At 67.2% G+C, this 14851-nt stretch overlaps 5 protein-coding genes and 2 non-coding genes across 7 annotated transcripts; 4 read left to right on the plus strand and 3 right to left on the minus strand.

Moving 5' to 3' along the window:
• Positions 1-105: 105 nt before the first annotated feature.
• Positions 106-1031, plus strand: RHOBADRAFT_55696 (uncharacterized protein; the record flags this gene model as incomplete). The annotated part of the gene is made up of 2 exons (XM_018417972.1): positions 106-722; positions 1010-1031. 2 exons carry the CDS (start codon positions 106-108, stop codon positions 1029-1031), a joined length of 639 nt encoding a protein of 212 aa, XP_018268647.1.
• Positions 1032-1282: 251 nt separating this feature from the next.
• On the plus strand, positions 1283-2246 carry RHOBADRAFT_32247 (uncharacterized protein; the record flags this gene model as incomplete). Its single annotated transcript, XM_018413019.1, has 5 exons — positions 1283-1488; positions 1557-1812; positions 1889-1924; positions 1990-2098; positions 2164-2246. 5 exons carry the CDS (start codon positions 1283-1285, stop codon positions 2244-2246), a joined length of 690 nt encoding a protein of 229 aa, XP_018268648.1.
• Positions 2247-2709: 463 nt separating this feature from the next.
• Positions 2710-2823, minus strand: RHOBADRAFT_t118. Its single transcript has one exon. It is a non-coding gene; the product is annotated as a tRNA-Arg (tRNA).
• Positions 2824-4613: 1790 nt separating this feature from the next.
• Positions 4614-4685, plus strand: RHOBADRAFT_t117. Its single transcript has one exon. It is a non-coding gene; the product is annotated as a tRNA-Thr (tRNA).
• An 825-nt stretch (positions 4686-5510) lies between these two features.
• RHOBADRAFT_46645 (uncharacterized protein) lies at positions 5511-6126 on the minus strand (the record flags this gene model as incomplete). Its single annotated transcript, XM_018414828.1, has 2 exons — positions 5511-5620; positions 5691-6126. 2 exons carry the CDS (start codon positions 6124-6126, stop codon positions 5511-5513), a joined length of 546 nt encoding a protein of 181 aa, XP_018268649.1.
• A 652-nt stretch (positions 6127-6778) lies between these two features.
• On the minus strand, positions 6779-10087 carry RHOBADRAFT_29752 (uncharacterized protein). The gene is made up of 8 exons (XM_018412882.1): positions 9929-10087; positions 9543-9837; positions 9297-9468; positions 8772-9199; positions 7999-8687; positions 7580-7907; positions 7183-7499; positions 6779-7108 (listed from the first exon to the last, which is right to left on the minus strand). The coding sequence occupies exons 1-8, from the start codon at positions 9934-9936 to the stop codon at positions 6850-6852; spliced, it is 2496 nt and encodes an 831-aa protein (XP_018268650.1). The 5' UTR covers positions 9937-10087; the 3' UTR covers positions 6779-6849.
• Positions 10088-13653: 3566 nt separating this feature from the next.
• RHOBADRAFT_55699 (uncharacterized protein) lies at positions 13654-14798 on the plus strand. Its single transcript, XM_018417973.1, has 5 exons — positions 13654-13741; positions 13799-13925; positions 14025-14105; positions 14182-14288; positions 14354-14798. The coding sequence occupies exons 1-5, from the start codon at positions 13665-13667 to the stop codon at positions 14628-14630; spliced, it is 669 nt and encodes a 222-aa protein (XP_018268651.1). The 5' UTR covers positions 13654-13664; the 3' UTR covers positions 14631-14798.
• Positions 14799-14851: the final 53 nt, after the last annotated feature.

Genomic DNA, 14851 nt, shown 5'->3' on the forward strand with positions numbered 1-14851 from the left:
GAAGACGAGAGCGAGCCAGGTCCTTCTTCATCTCGTCGTCCACTTACTCTCGCCGCTCTCCTCCTCGTCCAGCGTCGACACACATCCCCCGACGAGCGCCACACCATGCTCGCACGCGCATTCACCGCGACCGCACCCGCCCTCAAGCAGGCCGCACCCACCCCGCTGCGTCGCACGCGCGACCCTCTCATCGCCAGCTCGCGCGCCCACCACTTCCGCCTCGACGACTGTGGCCACCACTTTGTCGCCCGCCCGCCACCGAGCATCCTCCCGCCCACCGTCCCCATCCCGCACCCCTCGACCTCGACCCTCCCCGCCGCCCTCGCCAACTCGCCCTTTGCCCACGCCGTCGCAACCTCCCCTTTGCCCGCCGACTCGCCCGCCGCACCCCCCTCGGCCAACGACCACCGCCTCCCGCCCCTCCGCACCCCGGCACCCGTCGCGTCCGGCCGCACCGCGCCCCTCTCGTCCACCGAGGTCGCCGAGCTGCAGCAACTGCGCCGGTCCGCCCCGGCCCACTGGACCCGGTCCCGCCTCGCGCGCAAGTTTGGCCTCGCCCAGCAGGTCGTCGGCACCCTCGGGTGGGGCGACGGGCCCGAAGCGCGCAGGGCAGAGCGCGCCCGCCGCGACCAGGTCGACGCCAGGCAGGCAAAGGTCGAGCAGCGGTGGGGGTGGAAGAAGGAGATTGCCCGAGAGGAGCGCAGGCGCAGGCGCACCATGTGGTAGCCGGAGGTGGTGCAAGGACGTGCATGTCGGTCCCGGACTGTCGCGTTCGTTGCCTGGCGGGCTCGCTCGAGAGCTTCAAGCGAGACTGAGAGTTCGCTCGCCTCTCCTTCTCTCGCGAGCTTGTGTGACTGGGCTGCGACCAGGTGACTGCTGCTCGAGCTGCTCCGGCGAAAGCTTCATTGCGCGAGGAGCAAGCTGCGGCGAGGAAAGCCATGTCGCCGGTCGCTGCGAGTTGCTCGCCCGAGAGGAGGACCGCCCGTCGCACCTGCTCGCCCACACTCAGCCCGGCAAGCTGCCGCTCATAGTGCAACCGCCCGTCACTCGTGGCCCACTCGCCCTCCCTCGCTACCGTCGAGCCCTGGTCGCCGTCGTCCTCGTCGTCTTGATCGCCCTCGTCTCGACCATCTCCTGGCCAACCCTCGAGCTGCACCGCGACCGCCACCAAGCCGTCCAGCCTTCCTCGACTAGCGCCACCGCACAACCACAGCCCCTCTCGACGCAACCCTCCCACCCTCCTCCTCCTCCTCCCCCGCCTCATCATCAGTTCGACCCGACCATGTCCGCCCCGATGATCGTCCGCCCTCAGGGCAAGCACACGGCGAGCATCATCTTTGCCCACGGCCTCGGCGACACGGCCCAGGGCTGGTACCCGCTCGCGCGCGCCCTGTCCGAGAAGCCCCAGTTCGCCCATGTCAAGTGGGTCCTCCCGACCGCCCCCGTCGCGCCCGTCACGGCCAACGGCGGGTACCGCATGACGTCCTGGTCCGTCCCCTTTTGTCTCTCTGCGTGGTCGCAGTGTGGGCCGGCGTCTCTGACTCCCTCCCCCGCAGGTTCGACATCCAGCAGATCGACCCTCGCGCAGGTCTCCTCGCAGAAGACGACGCCGGCATGCTCTCGTCGGTCCGCACCCTGAGCGCCCTCATCAGCGACGAGGTCGACGCCGGCATCCCCTCGCACCGCGTCCTCGTCGGCGGCTTCTCGCAGGGCGCCGTCATTTCGTACCTCACGGGCCTCACGAGCGAGAGGAGGCTCGCCGGCGTCGTGGCCCTCAGCGGCTTCTTGGGCATGGCTGGCAAGGTCAAGGCGGTGCGTCCCCTCCCACTGGCTCTCTCCTTCGCGGCCTGCGGTCGCGAGCCGTCGCTGAAATCCCGCTCCCCCGCAGATGATGACGGACCACGCCGCCAAGCTGCCCATCTTTGTGCGTCCCTCTCGCTCCTCCTCGAGCGTCGGTGTGCCTCCCTGACGCGGCGTCTCGTCGCGCAGCACGGCCACGGCGACGCCGACCAGGTCGTCGGGCACCGCTTCGGCCAGCAGACGGTCGACAAGCTGCGCGAGTACGGCTGCAAGGACGTCACCTTCAAGACCTATCCCGGTCCGTCCCTGCCTCTCTCGTCTGTACTCTCGAGCCTTTCCTGACCGTCCTCGACGCAACTGCAGGCATGGGCCACGCGCTGTGCCCGGAGGAGCAGGAGGACCTCGAGCAGTTCATCTCGCGCGTCCTGCCAGAGGTGTCGTCGTAGAGCGCCTCGTGCAAAAGATTATTCTGCTCTACTGTGTCCTTTGTGAGAGAGCGCTTCGCATCGCTAGCGCTCGGTCGCGTTCGCACCTCGCGCACATCGAGCCTCTCCTGTACGCCTCACGCTTGTCCGCCGCAGCCGCTCCTTCGATGGCAGAGCGTTCAGACGTCTCTCGGGACTGGTTCAGCTACGCGCGAGAGCGAGCGCGAGCGAGAGCGGCGAGCAAACGGACGGCCACGTGGACCTTCCCAAGTCGCCGCCTCTCGTCCTCTGCACGCCGCTTCGCTCGCTCAGCGAGCCTGCCGTGCTTTGCCTTTGTCAAGAGCATCTCGCTGAATGTGCTGCGGCCTCGCTCGGAACGAATCGAGGTTGTTCCGGGACGCACCTCCCGCCCCGAACTACACGCGGACTCCCCGGCGTCTTCGAAAAAAAAGTCGCAGACTTCCGCAAAATTCTGCAAAAATGTTGACCACGATGGGGCTCGAACCCACGATCTCCTGATTTATACGCGCGCTCTCTCCGAATTTCGGAAGAAGAAGCGAGGTCGTAGTCAGACGCCTTGCCATTGGGCCACGCGGCCAATTGTTGAGGGTCGACGTCTGGCTAACGACTTTGTCACAAGTTTGTTCTGTTCGAACCTAGCCGAATAGCTGGCGAGCCCGGGCAAGCCAGAGCGTAAGTTCAGTGCGCGCTTGCCGGCTCATGAAACGCCGTGAACAGGCGACCGAGGGCAGGTTTGTGCGCACGAGGTTACAGCGACGAAACAGTGAGGCTAGGGCGTTTGCGCCGGGCAGCTGGCGACCGTCCTGGCGCGACTGGAAGCCAAGCAGGAGGAAGACGGAGGAGGTCGCTCCAGGTGCGCAGGCCCGCTCCTTTCGGGCCCGAAGAGAGCTCGATTGGCGTGTACATGCAGCGACGATCGAGCGACAAGCCACTATGAGGGAGCAGGACAAGGGCGGCCCCTGGAAAGGGTCCGAGCGGACCTTCTCAAGTGGACCGCTGCCGAGGGCAACTCTCTCTCTCCTGCTACTGGTTTGCCCCGGGTACCCAGCAGACCTGTCGAGCCGCACTCTGAGCTCGACTCGAGCAGCTCACGCGAGAGAACGGAGCCGTGCAAAGAAGGAGCGAGTCCACCTGCACCTCGAGCCAAAGTACGGCTCACCCGCTCGTCCCTCGTCCTTTGGCCACGCGACCGGCTCGGCCCAAGGGCACAAGAGCAAAAAAATAACAAAAGAGAAGGGAGTGCGTAAGCAGCTGCCACGCGTCCGCTCGGGTCCAGAGGGTCAAACCCCGGCGTCCGCTCGAACACAAGGTTCGAGGGTCAAGCTCGGAGCGTCCGCTCTGACCCCGAGGGTCAAGCTATCGCGCTTTGATATCACTATTACTCTTTCCAGCCCGGTATGCATGCCCCAACGTCTCGAGGTAATCCCGCAGCTTGATATTAGGAGAGAGCTAATGAACCTGGGTGGTTCGACAAAGGAAAGTACTACTTTGCAAACGCACGCCACACGCATTCGGTTTACCTCCCGATCGTTCTCATTCTCGCACCTCGACTCGCTTGGACTTGGGAAGGTCGCCATCGTCTCGAGCATTTTCTGTTGCACGTCTGGGTACCCTACAACACCCCCCTTGCGCGGGATGGCGAGCGAGGAGCGAGGAAAAACGTCGGACGAGGAGGGCGCGCGCCCCGGCTCGGCTCGCCTCTGCCCCACATGCTCGCTCCTTTGCCCTCTGTTCCTGCTGCCGCAGAGCTCGGGTTGGACTGTGAGGCCGCTCTGGGAGAGTTTTGTCCCAGTGGCGAGGCCTCGCGAGCAGAGAGCGAGCGAAGAGCGAGCGAACAGAGGGCCGACTCGAGCTCGAGAGGACGAGATGCGAGCTGCTTCGTCGAGCTGTGCTCCCGAGTCTGCTCCTGCACCTTCGAGACCCTGCTCATGGTCTCGGCAGAGTGTAGTTCGAGAGGTCCGGCGACCGTGCGCTGGCCTTTGCGAGCGGTCCGAGCGTCGAGTCGAGGTCAAAGCGCCGCAGCTCGTTTCGACCCGGGACATTCGCTTTCGGCCCCTTCGAGCTCAAGGATCCCCGTGCGCCCTCGTGCACGGTCCAGGAGGACCATGCGGACCGGATCACGTCGAGAGAGGTGCAGCGTCGCCCTCTGCACGGCGCCGCACAGTTTGAGAAGGACGCCTCACGACCCTTCTCTCGCTCGACCCCTGAGCCCGGAAGCACGAGGCTTTGACAGACGAAGATGTCGTGAACGAACTGCGAAAGTGAGAGCGTGGTAGCCACCTTTGCGCGACGCCGAGCCGACACCCGGGCCAAGCCAAAACGGCACTTGACCTCATAGACGCAAACAAAGGCTGACCACTCCATCAAGCCCCTATGGCTCAGTGGCAGAGCGTTCGCCTAGTAAGCGAAAGGTCCATAGTTCGATCCTGTGTGGGGGCAACTTCATTTTTGCATCCAGCCCTGTTAAATCCTTTTGTCCGACGCGGCTGGAGGTACCGCTCGTCGGTGACGCCCTGCTCGACGCCACGAGCTTGCTCCACAGCCGTGCGTCGCATGTCAGACGCGCTCGTGGGAGACGCCGGCTCTCGGACCTCGGATTTTGAACCAAACCGGCTGCGTTGCGGCCTTCCGTGCAGCTTGCCTGCCTGCAGCGGGACGCTGCGAGCGATCTGTCAAACTGGCCGCACCTGCGCACGCGTAGAGAGCCGGCTCGTGACGGACAAAGGCTAGCAGAGACAGCGTCTCTCGCGTCGCTCCTCGACCGAGCCAAAGCGAGCAGAGCAACGCGCGCTTGTGCGCACGCAAGCTCGAGCGCGAGAGCGTCGAGCCTGGCCACAGGCTGGATGGCGAAGCGTTGGGGAGCCGCTTGTGTAAGAGCGGCACCGCACGAGCCGGAACCAGTCTGAGGCCCGAGTCGAGCAAAATAGCGAGTCGCTTTTCTCTCTGCGTCGCACCGCGCAGCGACACGTCTCTCATCGGCTCGTCGTCGAGGAGCTACCGCAAGAGAAAGCGAGAAAGTAAGGCGCGTTGCAGGCAGACGAGACGAGGGGAACCAAGACAAACACGGCGGCGAGCGACTGAGCGCGATGAGGAGGGGGACTGCAAAGGAAGAACGAGGGGTACAAGAAGGAGACATGCGAAAAGCGATGCGCAAGATGGCGGGCGCCGAGAGCGACGTGTCGAGCCTGCGGGCAACCGAGCGAGGTGAGGGACGACTCTTCGAGGGGACGAAAGAGGGAGAGGTCGACGTACTTGACGACGGTCTCAAGGCTCGTAGGCGGGAGGAGGCTTGCGAGGGAGGTCGTGCGTCTTGAACGAGGCGGCGCGGCGAACTTGAGCGACCTCGTCGGCGGCCTTGAGGGAGCGGAACGTGCCTGCGCGTCGTAGAGAGTCAGCTCGTCGGCGCGTGGACGATCGAGAGGGTAGAGATTCGAGAGAGCTCACAGCGGTCGACGTCGTCGAGCTCGAGCTCGATCATCTCGCGACGGCTCGAAGCGGTCCACTGCGCCGGGTCGTGCGCCTGCTCCTCGCTGCCGACGCTGCCGCGCTTGCGCAGCTTGGCGCTCGACGGGCCCTTCTTGCTCTTGGCGCGACGGCTGAGGCAGGCCATGAGGGCGATGCCGAGGCCGAGGACGAGGAGGGCCGAGAAGAGGGTCGGGAGGACGATGGTGAGGACGCCGGTCGTCGGCGAGTCGGCGGTCGGAGCGAGGTGCGGGTTGACAATGGGGCGCGTGGGGATGGTCGTCGAGTTCGGGAACGTCGTCGTCGGGTGCGCCTGGGTCGGGCGAGGGTCGAACGTCCTGGCGATGTCGGCCGTCGGGAAGGCGAGCGTGAAGGGGCGGAAGCCGAGGACCGAGGCGGAGAGCGTGGCGGCGCTCATCGCTGCCTGCCCTTCTGGCGGGTCGACGAGAGGCGTGCGAGTGGATGGCGAAAGGCGAAGAGGCGTTGCCGCGGCTCGAGCGAGGCGAGGGCGAGGCGGCGAGGGAGATCACGGCGGCCTCGGAGCAGCGCCAGCGCCGCAAAGGCTCGAGGCTCGGGCTCGTGAAGAAGCGAGGACCAGTCTCGAGAAGCGTTGAGCGCGCCGCACGACTGTCGAGGAGCGAGAGGGCAGGCGACGGGAGGAAGAGCCTTGGCGCCGGAGGACGACGACGAGTGCGGACCTGTACAGGGACCGAAGCGGGGCCGGACGACTGCATCTACGATGCGTGTCTCTTTGCGACTCGTCGAGAGCGGCTCCGGAACCCCGAACGTCGAACGGCGAGTGTCTCAAGGGAGAAAAGACAGGTGGACGAAGGGCCGACGAGGAGCACACTCGCACGGTTCTCGAATGGCCCCTCGCGAGAAAGGGCGCTGCACACTGTTCCGCGTCGCAAAGCTTCAGTCAGAGAGTCTGGGCTGAGAGTCAGAGAGAGAGAACGCACCGAGCGAGGACGAAAGTCGACCTTCTCAAACGCGACGGTTTGGCTCTCGACGGCGACGAGCGTGGGCCGGGTGAAAGACGATCTAGCAGTACACACAGGGCACTAATCAAGGGGGGAGGGGGAGAGCTACAGACCCGCAGAGACGACCGAGGACAACGAGAGAGAGAGGGAGGCGTGCTCGGCTAGACGAACGACTTGACGATCGAGTCGCCCTTGCGCTGGTACCGGTGCACCTTGACGAACAACGGCGACGAGAAGAACGGCTGCACGTCGTGGATGTCGATCTCGGCCGCCTTGCGCGACAGCTCCTCGACCCGGACCGAGACGCTGTCCGGCTGAGCGCCGTTCTTGACCGTGAGGTACCGGACGCGGTCCTTGACGAGGTTGCCGAGGAGGAACGCGAGGACCTCGTCGTTGTCCTTGGCGACGCGCAGGTACTTGCTGTAGAGGAGGAAAAGGCAAGTCAGGAACGTTCGAGGAGGAGGAGGAGGGAAAAGAGGGGAGGGCGAACGGACCGGAAGCCCCGCTGCAACTGCTTCTTGATGCTCGACTTCTGCGCCGACACGAAGCTGCCGACCATGACCTGGATGGCGAGGTCGATGTCGTCGCTGCGGACGTACTCGCGCAGGTGCATCTTGGCGCTCGCCTCGGCCATGCGGATCATCGACTCGAGGTGGCGGACCGTGATCGGGTACGAGCCCGTCGACAGCGACTCGCGGCGCAGCTCCGAGTACAGGCGCGAGATCTTCTCCTGGTCCATCATCTGCAGCGCCGGCTTGACGCGGTCGCGGGCGTACTGGATGTACTTGCGCAGGAGGTCTTGCGGGATGAGCTGCGGCGCGGCAACGACGACGAGGTCAGTAGGTGCGTGCGCCGTGACGAGGGACAACAGAAGGCGAGAGTGGGACGCACGTCGGCGTCGAGAAGGCCGCTCGCGTTGACCTCGTCCGTGTCGGCGTCAAAGTTGGGGTGGCTGCGCAGGTGGCTGCCGACGACAAAGTTGGCCAGCATCTCGTCGATGCTCGGGTCGGCCTCGTCCTTGACGACGCACAGGATGTCGAACCGCGACAGGATGGGCTCGGTGAGCTCGACGTTCTGGCTGAACGGGATCGTCGGGTTGTACCGCCCGCGGATCGGGTTGGCGGCGGCGACGATGGCGCAGCGGGCCTGCAGCGTCGTGACGATGCCCGCCTTCGAGATCGAGATCGACTGCTGCTCCATGGCCTCGTGGATCGAGGTTCTGCAGGGGCGAGACGAGGCAAGTCAGTGTCGGCTCGACTCGACGGTCGAGGTCGCCCGTTCGAGGCAAAGGTGGAGGAGGTAGGGCTCACCGGTCGGCGTCGTTCATCTTGTCAAACTCGTCGATGAGGCACACGCCCTTGTCGGCGAGGACGAGCGCGCCGCCCTCGAGGGTCCACTCGCGCGTGACGGGGTCCTTGCGCACGCTCGCCGTCAGGCCGACCGCGCTCGCGCCCTGGCCCGTCGCAAACACGGCGCGGTTGGCGGTCTTCTCGACGTACTTGAGGAACTGCGACTTGGCCGTACCCGGGTCGCCGAGGAGGAGCACGTTGATGTCGCCTCGGATGCGGTGCTTGCGGTTGATGTCCTTGGGGACGCCGCCGAACAGCGACAGGGCGACGGCCGTTTTGATGTCGTCGTGGCCGTAGATCGAGGGCGCCATCGACTTGATGATGCGCTTGCCGATGCGCTCGTCGCGAGCCAAGGCCCGGATCGCCTTCTCGTCGTCCTCGGTGAGGCGGAACGACGCGAACAGGTCCTCCTTCTTGTTGACGTGGTTGGCCTCGAGCACGGTCGAGAAGACGGGGAAGCCGTTCTTGACGTTGAGCGACGTGTCGAAGTTGTTGCGGTAGATGCCCGTCACCTCGACCTCGTCGCCGGGCTTGGCCGAGTCGATGAGGTCCCACAGGAGGATGACCTCACGATGACGGGGCAGGCGACCGGCAGGGACGGACCCAGGCGACTCTTGCAGCGTGAGCTTCTGGTAGTTGCGGTACACGGTCTGCGGCAGAAGGACAGGGGCGTCAGGGCCGTGCTCGCTCGCCGCGTCGCCGAGAGAGAAAAAGGAAGAGGAAGAGGGACGCACCTGCTCCGAGTTGACCGTGAACGGGCCCTTGCTGTTGCACGTGCTGCAGAAGCTGATGCGGATCTCGCTCGCCGCCTCCTGGTAGAACGGGCCGAGGACCTCGCCGCACTTGTTGCAGTCGAACTTGACGTACTTGAGCTGCGGGAACACGCCCGAGCGGCGCGTGACGACGCCCGACACGCGCACGAGCGCGTCGAGGTGGCTCTGGCGCAGGTCGCGCAGAGTGTACGATGTCGGGAGCTCGGTGATGCGCACGTGCACCTCGGCGTGGATGCGCATGTAGTGCGGGAAGGCGAGGAGGATGACGTCGAGCGCGACCTCGTCGAAGATGGGGAGCATGGCCGACGGGCAGTTGGCGAGGAAGTAGGCGAGGATCGCCTTCGAGTCGGTCAAGTGCAGGAACGACACCTCGAGCGACTCCGAGTTGACTGCGGGCACGTGCGAGAGGGTCAGGATGGCGGCACGGGCAGAGAGGAGAGAGAGAGGAAGAGAGAAAGGGAGAGAGAGAGGGAGAGGGGAACGTACGCTGGCCGAGCTGGGTGATGCGGGAACCGTAGACCGACTCGTTGTTGTCGTCCGTGTACGTGAGCAGGAAGTTCTTGAACTCGCGCATGATCGTCTTGCGCGTGCGAGGCTCCTCGATCCACTGGGCGAGCGAGTCGGCTCGGATGTCGGACAGCTGCTCGATCGGCATCTCCTGCTCGCGGGAAGGGGGAGGAGGTGAGCGAGCCGCTCGAGCGGTCCCTGACGATGAGGGAAAGGCGGGCGCACCTCGTCAAAGCCCGCGTCGTCATCGCCGTAAGGCTCGTCGTATAGCCGGCGCACCCTCCTGCGACCGAGCAGCTGACCCTCGTCCTCGCTGTCCTCCTCCTCGCTCGCGAGGAAGCCCGGCATCCGCGCGCGCCTGCGCTCGCCCGCCGCACCCGCCGCACGAAGCTGTCTCCGGTCGCGGCGGTCCATGCGCTCCTCGGCAGCGCGGCGAGCGTCGGCGTCGTCCGAGAAGTCCTCGTCGTCGTTGAGGCCCGTCGCGTCGTACGCGTCGAGCTTGCGGTTCTCGATGTAGTCGCTGCAGGAACGACGAGTCAGCTCGATGTGCGCGAGGTCAAGTCGGACCCCCTCGTCGTCGAGCCGAGGGAGAGGAGGACCGCGCGACTCACTTGCCCATGGCGTCGTCGAAAAGGTCCTCGCCCTCCTCCTCCTCGTCCTCGAGGTCACCGTCGCCGAGTCCAATGACGTCGTCCTCCTCAAAATCGCTCGTTGCGGGCGGCGGCGAGCTGCCGGGGAGGGAGCCCGCCGGGGTCGACGCCTGCGCGGGCATGGCGCCGGCCTCGGACGCTGCGTCGGACGATGGGCCGACGGGACCGCCGCGCCTTGCGGGCGAGACGCTGCGGCGACGCTTCTGGGCGGATGGCGGAGCCTGCACGGATTCCCAGGAGGTCAGGTGGATGCGAGATGGACGCGTCGAGATGAGGGCGGACGCACCATGGCTCGAGGGTGATGAGGAGGCTGCGGGGGTGCTCGTGGGGTGGCTGTCGGGGTCGAGGTCGCGCTCGATCTGGCGAGTGCAGCAGCAGGTGCCTGGCACGGCGAGAGAGTGAGGGTGGGCGAGTGAGGAGGGAGGAGGAGGACGAGACGCGTTCGAGCGCGTCGAGCAATTTCCGACCGTCGCAGCTTTCTCTCTCCTCGAGCAAGGACCGTACAGCCGCAGAGCGACTCGCGACTGCGTCATAGAGCTGCCCTAGTTGCGCGCGAGCTACAAGGAGGGACGACCGGAAAAGTGTCGCTCGACCCCCGTTCGCGCTGCTCTGAGCCGCCGTCTACAGCGCCGCCGCCGCGCTCACGCCGCTCGCCTTGCCCAAGAGCACGACCTCGTCCCTGAACCGCTCGTCCTCCCTCGCCCACTGCCGCACGTCGGCCGCGCGGTCGTCCATGAGCCCCTGGAGCACTTCGAGCGCCGCACCTCGCTCGCCGCGGCGCCGCAGGCCGCTCAGGATGCCCGTGTACGCGTGCACGCCGAGAGGAGCGTCTCCTGCCGGCACGGGGAGGCGCTCGGCGAGGGCGCGCACGGCGGGCGAGATGGTCCCGATGGTGCGCGGCAACCCTGCGACGGCGTCGGCAGCGTCGGCGACGTCTGCTCGGCGCTCAAACAGGCGCAGGAGGAAGAGCAGGTCCGCAGCGCTCGTCGCCTGACCCGCTGCGTCGCCGTCTCGGCCGGCCTCGACGTCGCCGTCGCCGTCGCTCCGGCGCGCGCGACGGGCGCCGCCGCCGCCTCGCGCAAAGGCGTTGAGCACGACCGAGTAGTGCGGCGGCTGGGGCACAATGCCGCGCTCGTGCATGTCGATGAGGATGGCCGCAGCCGTGAGCGGCGTGCGCTGCCGCAGGTGGTCGGCGAGGAAGGGCGTGAACGTGTACGGGTCGAGCGACGACGTCGGGCCCGGCGCTGCAGCGTCGCGGCGCGCACGAGTGCGAGAGGGGACGAGGGTGACGTCGGAGGCAGAGGTGGAAGGAGAGGGCGAGGGAGGATTGACGAGGAGCTCGTCGTACAGGTCGGCGACGACGGCTCGGGCCTGGGCTGCGCCGGCTGCTGTGCGCGCCGTCGTCGCGCGCTCGGCGTACCACGGCACGAGAGCTTGGACGAGGAGCGCGAGCGTGTACGCCGAGGGCGGCATCGTCGCCTTCTTGGCCGGGCGGTCGCCTCGTCCGAGTCGCTGCCGGAGCGGCCGGCGGTCGTGCGTTGCGTCCCACAGCGCCGTGCGCATGCCCGGCGCAAGCGCGACGACGTCAAAGTGCGCCTTGAACGTCTCGAGCGCGTTGCCGTACTGCTGCGCCTTGATGTCGGCGAGCATGGTCGCGACGGCCCACAGGGCGCGCGTGCCGGCGCTGCGCTTGCGGGCATCGCGCGCGAGCGAGACGAGGACGCGGCCGGCGCGGCGGTCGCCTTGCTCGGCGAGGTGACGGGCGTGGAGGATCCAGACGGCGAGGGCATTGGCCGACGGGAGGACCCTCGCCCTGCGGATGCCGCCGCTCGAGTCGACGACCGTGGCCTGGCCGCCGCGGCCCGACTCGATGAGCGCCTCGGCGACGACCCTCGACGAGACGGCGAAGCGCGAGCCCTCGGCGTCGTCGTTCTCGACGAGGCGGACGAGCGTGATGGACGTGTTGCCCTTGACGGCTCGGTTGAGGGCCACGCCGTGCTCGCCGCTCGCGTCGCGCAACTCGTCCTCGACGAGCCGTTCGACGCCCTCGGGGCCCTCCTCGATCGAGCTGACGGCGTACTGGTACCGCCACGCGAGGAACGCCTCGCGCGCGCTCGGCGCGACGTCGGCCGGGTCGAACGTGCTGCCGCGGATGAGGAACGGCGTGCGCTCGCGCAGCGGGGCACTGCGCGTGCGCGTGAGGCGACGAGCGCCCGACTGGAGCGAGTCGTAGACGCGCTCGAACAGGGCGAACTGGTCGCGCTCGGCGAGGAGCGCGAGGAGGTGCAGGTAGACGGTGCGCTTGACCTTGACGCGCGCGAGGGCAAACGCGCTGTCGGGCTGCGACGTGGCGACGACGAGGTTGACGGCCGTCTCGAGGCGGCCGAGGTTGGCGTGGCGGACGATGGCGGCGCCGCGAGCGAGCCCGAGCGCCTCGAGCGCCGCCTCGACCCGGTTCACGAACCAGGCCCTCATCGACGCGGCGCGGTGGCGCACGATGTGCGACTCGACGGCATGTCGGCTCGACGTCGAGAGCTTGTGCCCGACGTGCTTGCGGGCCGAGCGCCTGCGGTGCGAGAGGTAGGCGCCCTGGGCGACAAACGCCGAGCGCTGCTTGCGCAGAGAGCGCAGCGCGGTCGCGAAGACGCGCTCACCGACCTCGAGCGGCGCGTACGTCGTGAGGTAAGGCAGCGCCTCGCGGGCGACGACGCGCGCGTACCCTTGGCGGCACAGGACGAGCGAGAACTCCTCGAGGAGCGCGAACGCGTCGTCGACGGTGCCGTCGCCCGCCCGAGCGCCGCTTGCCGTCGCGCTCGCCGGCATGGCCGTGCCGCCTGCACCCTCGAGGACCGGGGCGGTGCGCAACTGGCGGAAGAGGACCTTTGCGGCGTGGGCCATGGCCTTGTCGACGTCGCGCAGGTCGACGACCTCGTCGTGGACCGAGTCGGTGATGGCGGGCGCGAGCTTCCACCACTCGAGCCAGTCGCGCTCGCCGTGCTCGTTACGGGCGACGAGGTCGACGGGCGGGGCGAGCGGCGCCGGGTCGTCGGGAGCGCGTGCTGGGCCGAGGGCGAGGGCGCGCGCGTGGGTGAAGAAGGCGTAGCGGTGCGGGATGTGCTGGCCCGACGCGCGCAGCTCGTGGAGGAGGCGGCGGGCGTCGTGGGGCTTGTTGGCGTCGAGGAGGGACAGGAGCGAGTCGTCGGGCGAACGAGGGACGGCCGGATGGTCGAGGGTCGAGAGGGGCACGTTGGTGTACTCGTCTGACGAGTCCTCGAAGACAGGCTCGTCGGCGGCGTGCTGGACGAGCTGGCTGTTGTGGGTGAAGGCGAGTTGTCGGTCGGGAGGCGGTGCGGCGAGCGAGACGGTCGCGTGAAGGCGGGCGGTGCCGGTCGGGATGCGGGCGAGGGGTGCGCGCGGTGCGAGGTAGCTGCAGATGAGGACCTGCACGTTCAACGGCAACCGGCGGGCGAGCGACATGGCCGAACGACGGGGCGACGGCTGGGCGAGGGCAAACCGGTCAGGGCGGCACGGGAACAACGCAAGGGGCGATGGGGACGCACTGTGAGCTCTTGGAGGGCTCTTCGAAGGCCGCTGGAGAGCTGTCGGGGTGGCTCGAGCCGAGGTGGTCGAGCGGACGAAGCCAAGCCAGCTCTCGCCGCTCGTCTCTCCTCCCTCGCTCTCTCTCCACTCAACCAGCATGGCAGCAAAGCCAGACATGCACGTTAAGAGCGACAAGCGTCTCTACGTCGGCAACCTCTCCACCTCGGTCGACGAGTGCGTCCCCTCCTCCTCCTCTCCCTCCTTGATGACAGCTCACCTCGACCCACGCAGATACTCGCTCATGCAACTGTGCTCCAAGCTCGGCAGGATTGCCAAGCTCGACTACCTCTTCCACAAGACCGGCCCGCAAAAGGGCAAGCCTCGAGGCTACGCCTTTGTCGAGTACTCGTCGGCCGAGGTCCGTCCCGCCTCTCTCTCTTTCTCGCCCCCACACAGTGCCTGCGCACTGGCTGACACCGACACTGCCTCCCCCTTCGACGACTGCCTTGCCCCCCAGGAAGCCAAACGCGCACAGCAGACCCTCCACGACCGCCTCTTCCGCGGCCGCAAGATGATGGTCTCGTTCGCGTCCGAGCAGGTCCGTCTCCTCTGTCCCAGTGCCCTCTCACACCTCGAGGTCACCTTTCCTGACACCTCCGTATCGGCCCCGGCAGCAAGAAGTAGCCCCGACGGGCACGACTCGACCTCGAGGTCCCGTCTCGAACGACGCGCAGAAGCCGACCGCCATCAGCCTCCTCAAGGGCGGCGGCGTGACCAAAGCGTGCGCTCCATCTCTCTCGTCATCTCGATGCGGGCCTTGCACTGACCCTTGTGCTCGCGCCGCAGCCCCGTCAACCGCAAGATTGCCGCGCTCGAGGCCAAGCTCGCCGCCATGCGCCAGTCCAAGGACGGCACGGCGTCGGGCTCGGCGACGGCCTCGCCCGCGGGGTCGGCAACCCCGCCACCAGTTGGCGCAGGCGCAGGCGCAGCGCAAGAGGGCGGCGCCGAGGCGTCGGGCAGCGGGCGAGCAGGCGCGAGCGCGACGGCCAACATCAATCACGCCGCCGCGGGCTTGCCCAACCGCCCTTACTTTACGTCGAGCGAGGCTCCGCGCGAGATGTAGCTCGAGGATGAGCGGCTCACGGTGGGCGGGCGGTCCCGGGGCGTCGACGGAGAGGAGGGAGGAGTCGTCGGTCGGACCTTGTTGTGCTTGTTTCTTCTCTCTCTCTTGTTGTCTTTCCTTGCCTCTTGACCGTCGGTCGTGTAATCGAATGCGCACTTGCACCCTCTGCCCTCCTCTCGAGAGCGCAGTGTCCTCTCTCTCGCTCGCGCGCCGGACGACGA

Source organism: Rhodotorula graminis (genome assembly GCF_001329695.1).
Source record: "Rhodotorula graminis WP1 unplaced genomic scaffold RHOBAscaffold_14, whole genome shotgun sequence".
Lineage (NCBI taxonomy): Eukaryota > Fungi > Basidiomycota > Microbotryomycetes > Sporidiobolales > Sporidiobolaceae > Rhodotorula > Rhodotorula graminis.

Coding starts and splice junctions, on each gene's coding strand:
- RHOBADRAFT_29752 (XM_018412882.1), bottom strand. Junction 9,469..9,542: donor ACGACGCGGGCTTTGACGAG/GTGCGCCCGCCT, acceptor TCCCGCGAGCAG/GAGATGCCGATCGAGCAGCT. Junction 7,109..7,182: donor CAGTTGCAGCGGGGCTTCCG/GTCCGTTCGCCC, acceptor CCTCCTCTACAG/CAAGTACCTGCGCGTCGCCA.
- RHOBADRAFT_55699 (XM_018417973.1), top strand. CDS start 13,665: ATGGCAGCAAAGCCAGACATGCACGTTAAGAGCGACAAGCGTCTCTAC. Junction 13,742..13,798: donor CTCTCCACCTCGGTCGACGA/GTGCGTCCCCTC, acceptor CGACCCACGCAG/ATACTCGCTCATGCAACTGT. Junction 14,106..14,181: donor TCTCGTTCGCGTCCGAGCAG/GTCCGTCTCCTC, acceptor CGGCCCCGGCAG/CAAGAAGTAGCCCCGACGGG.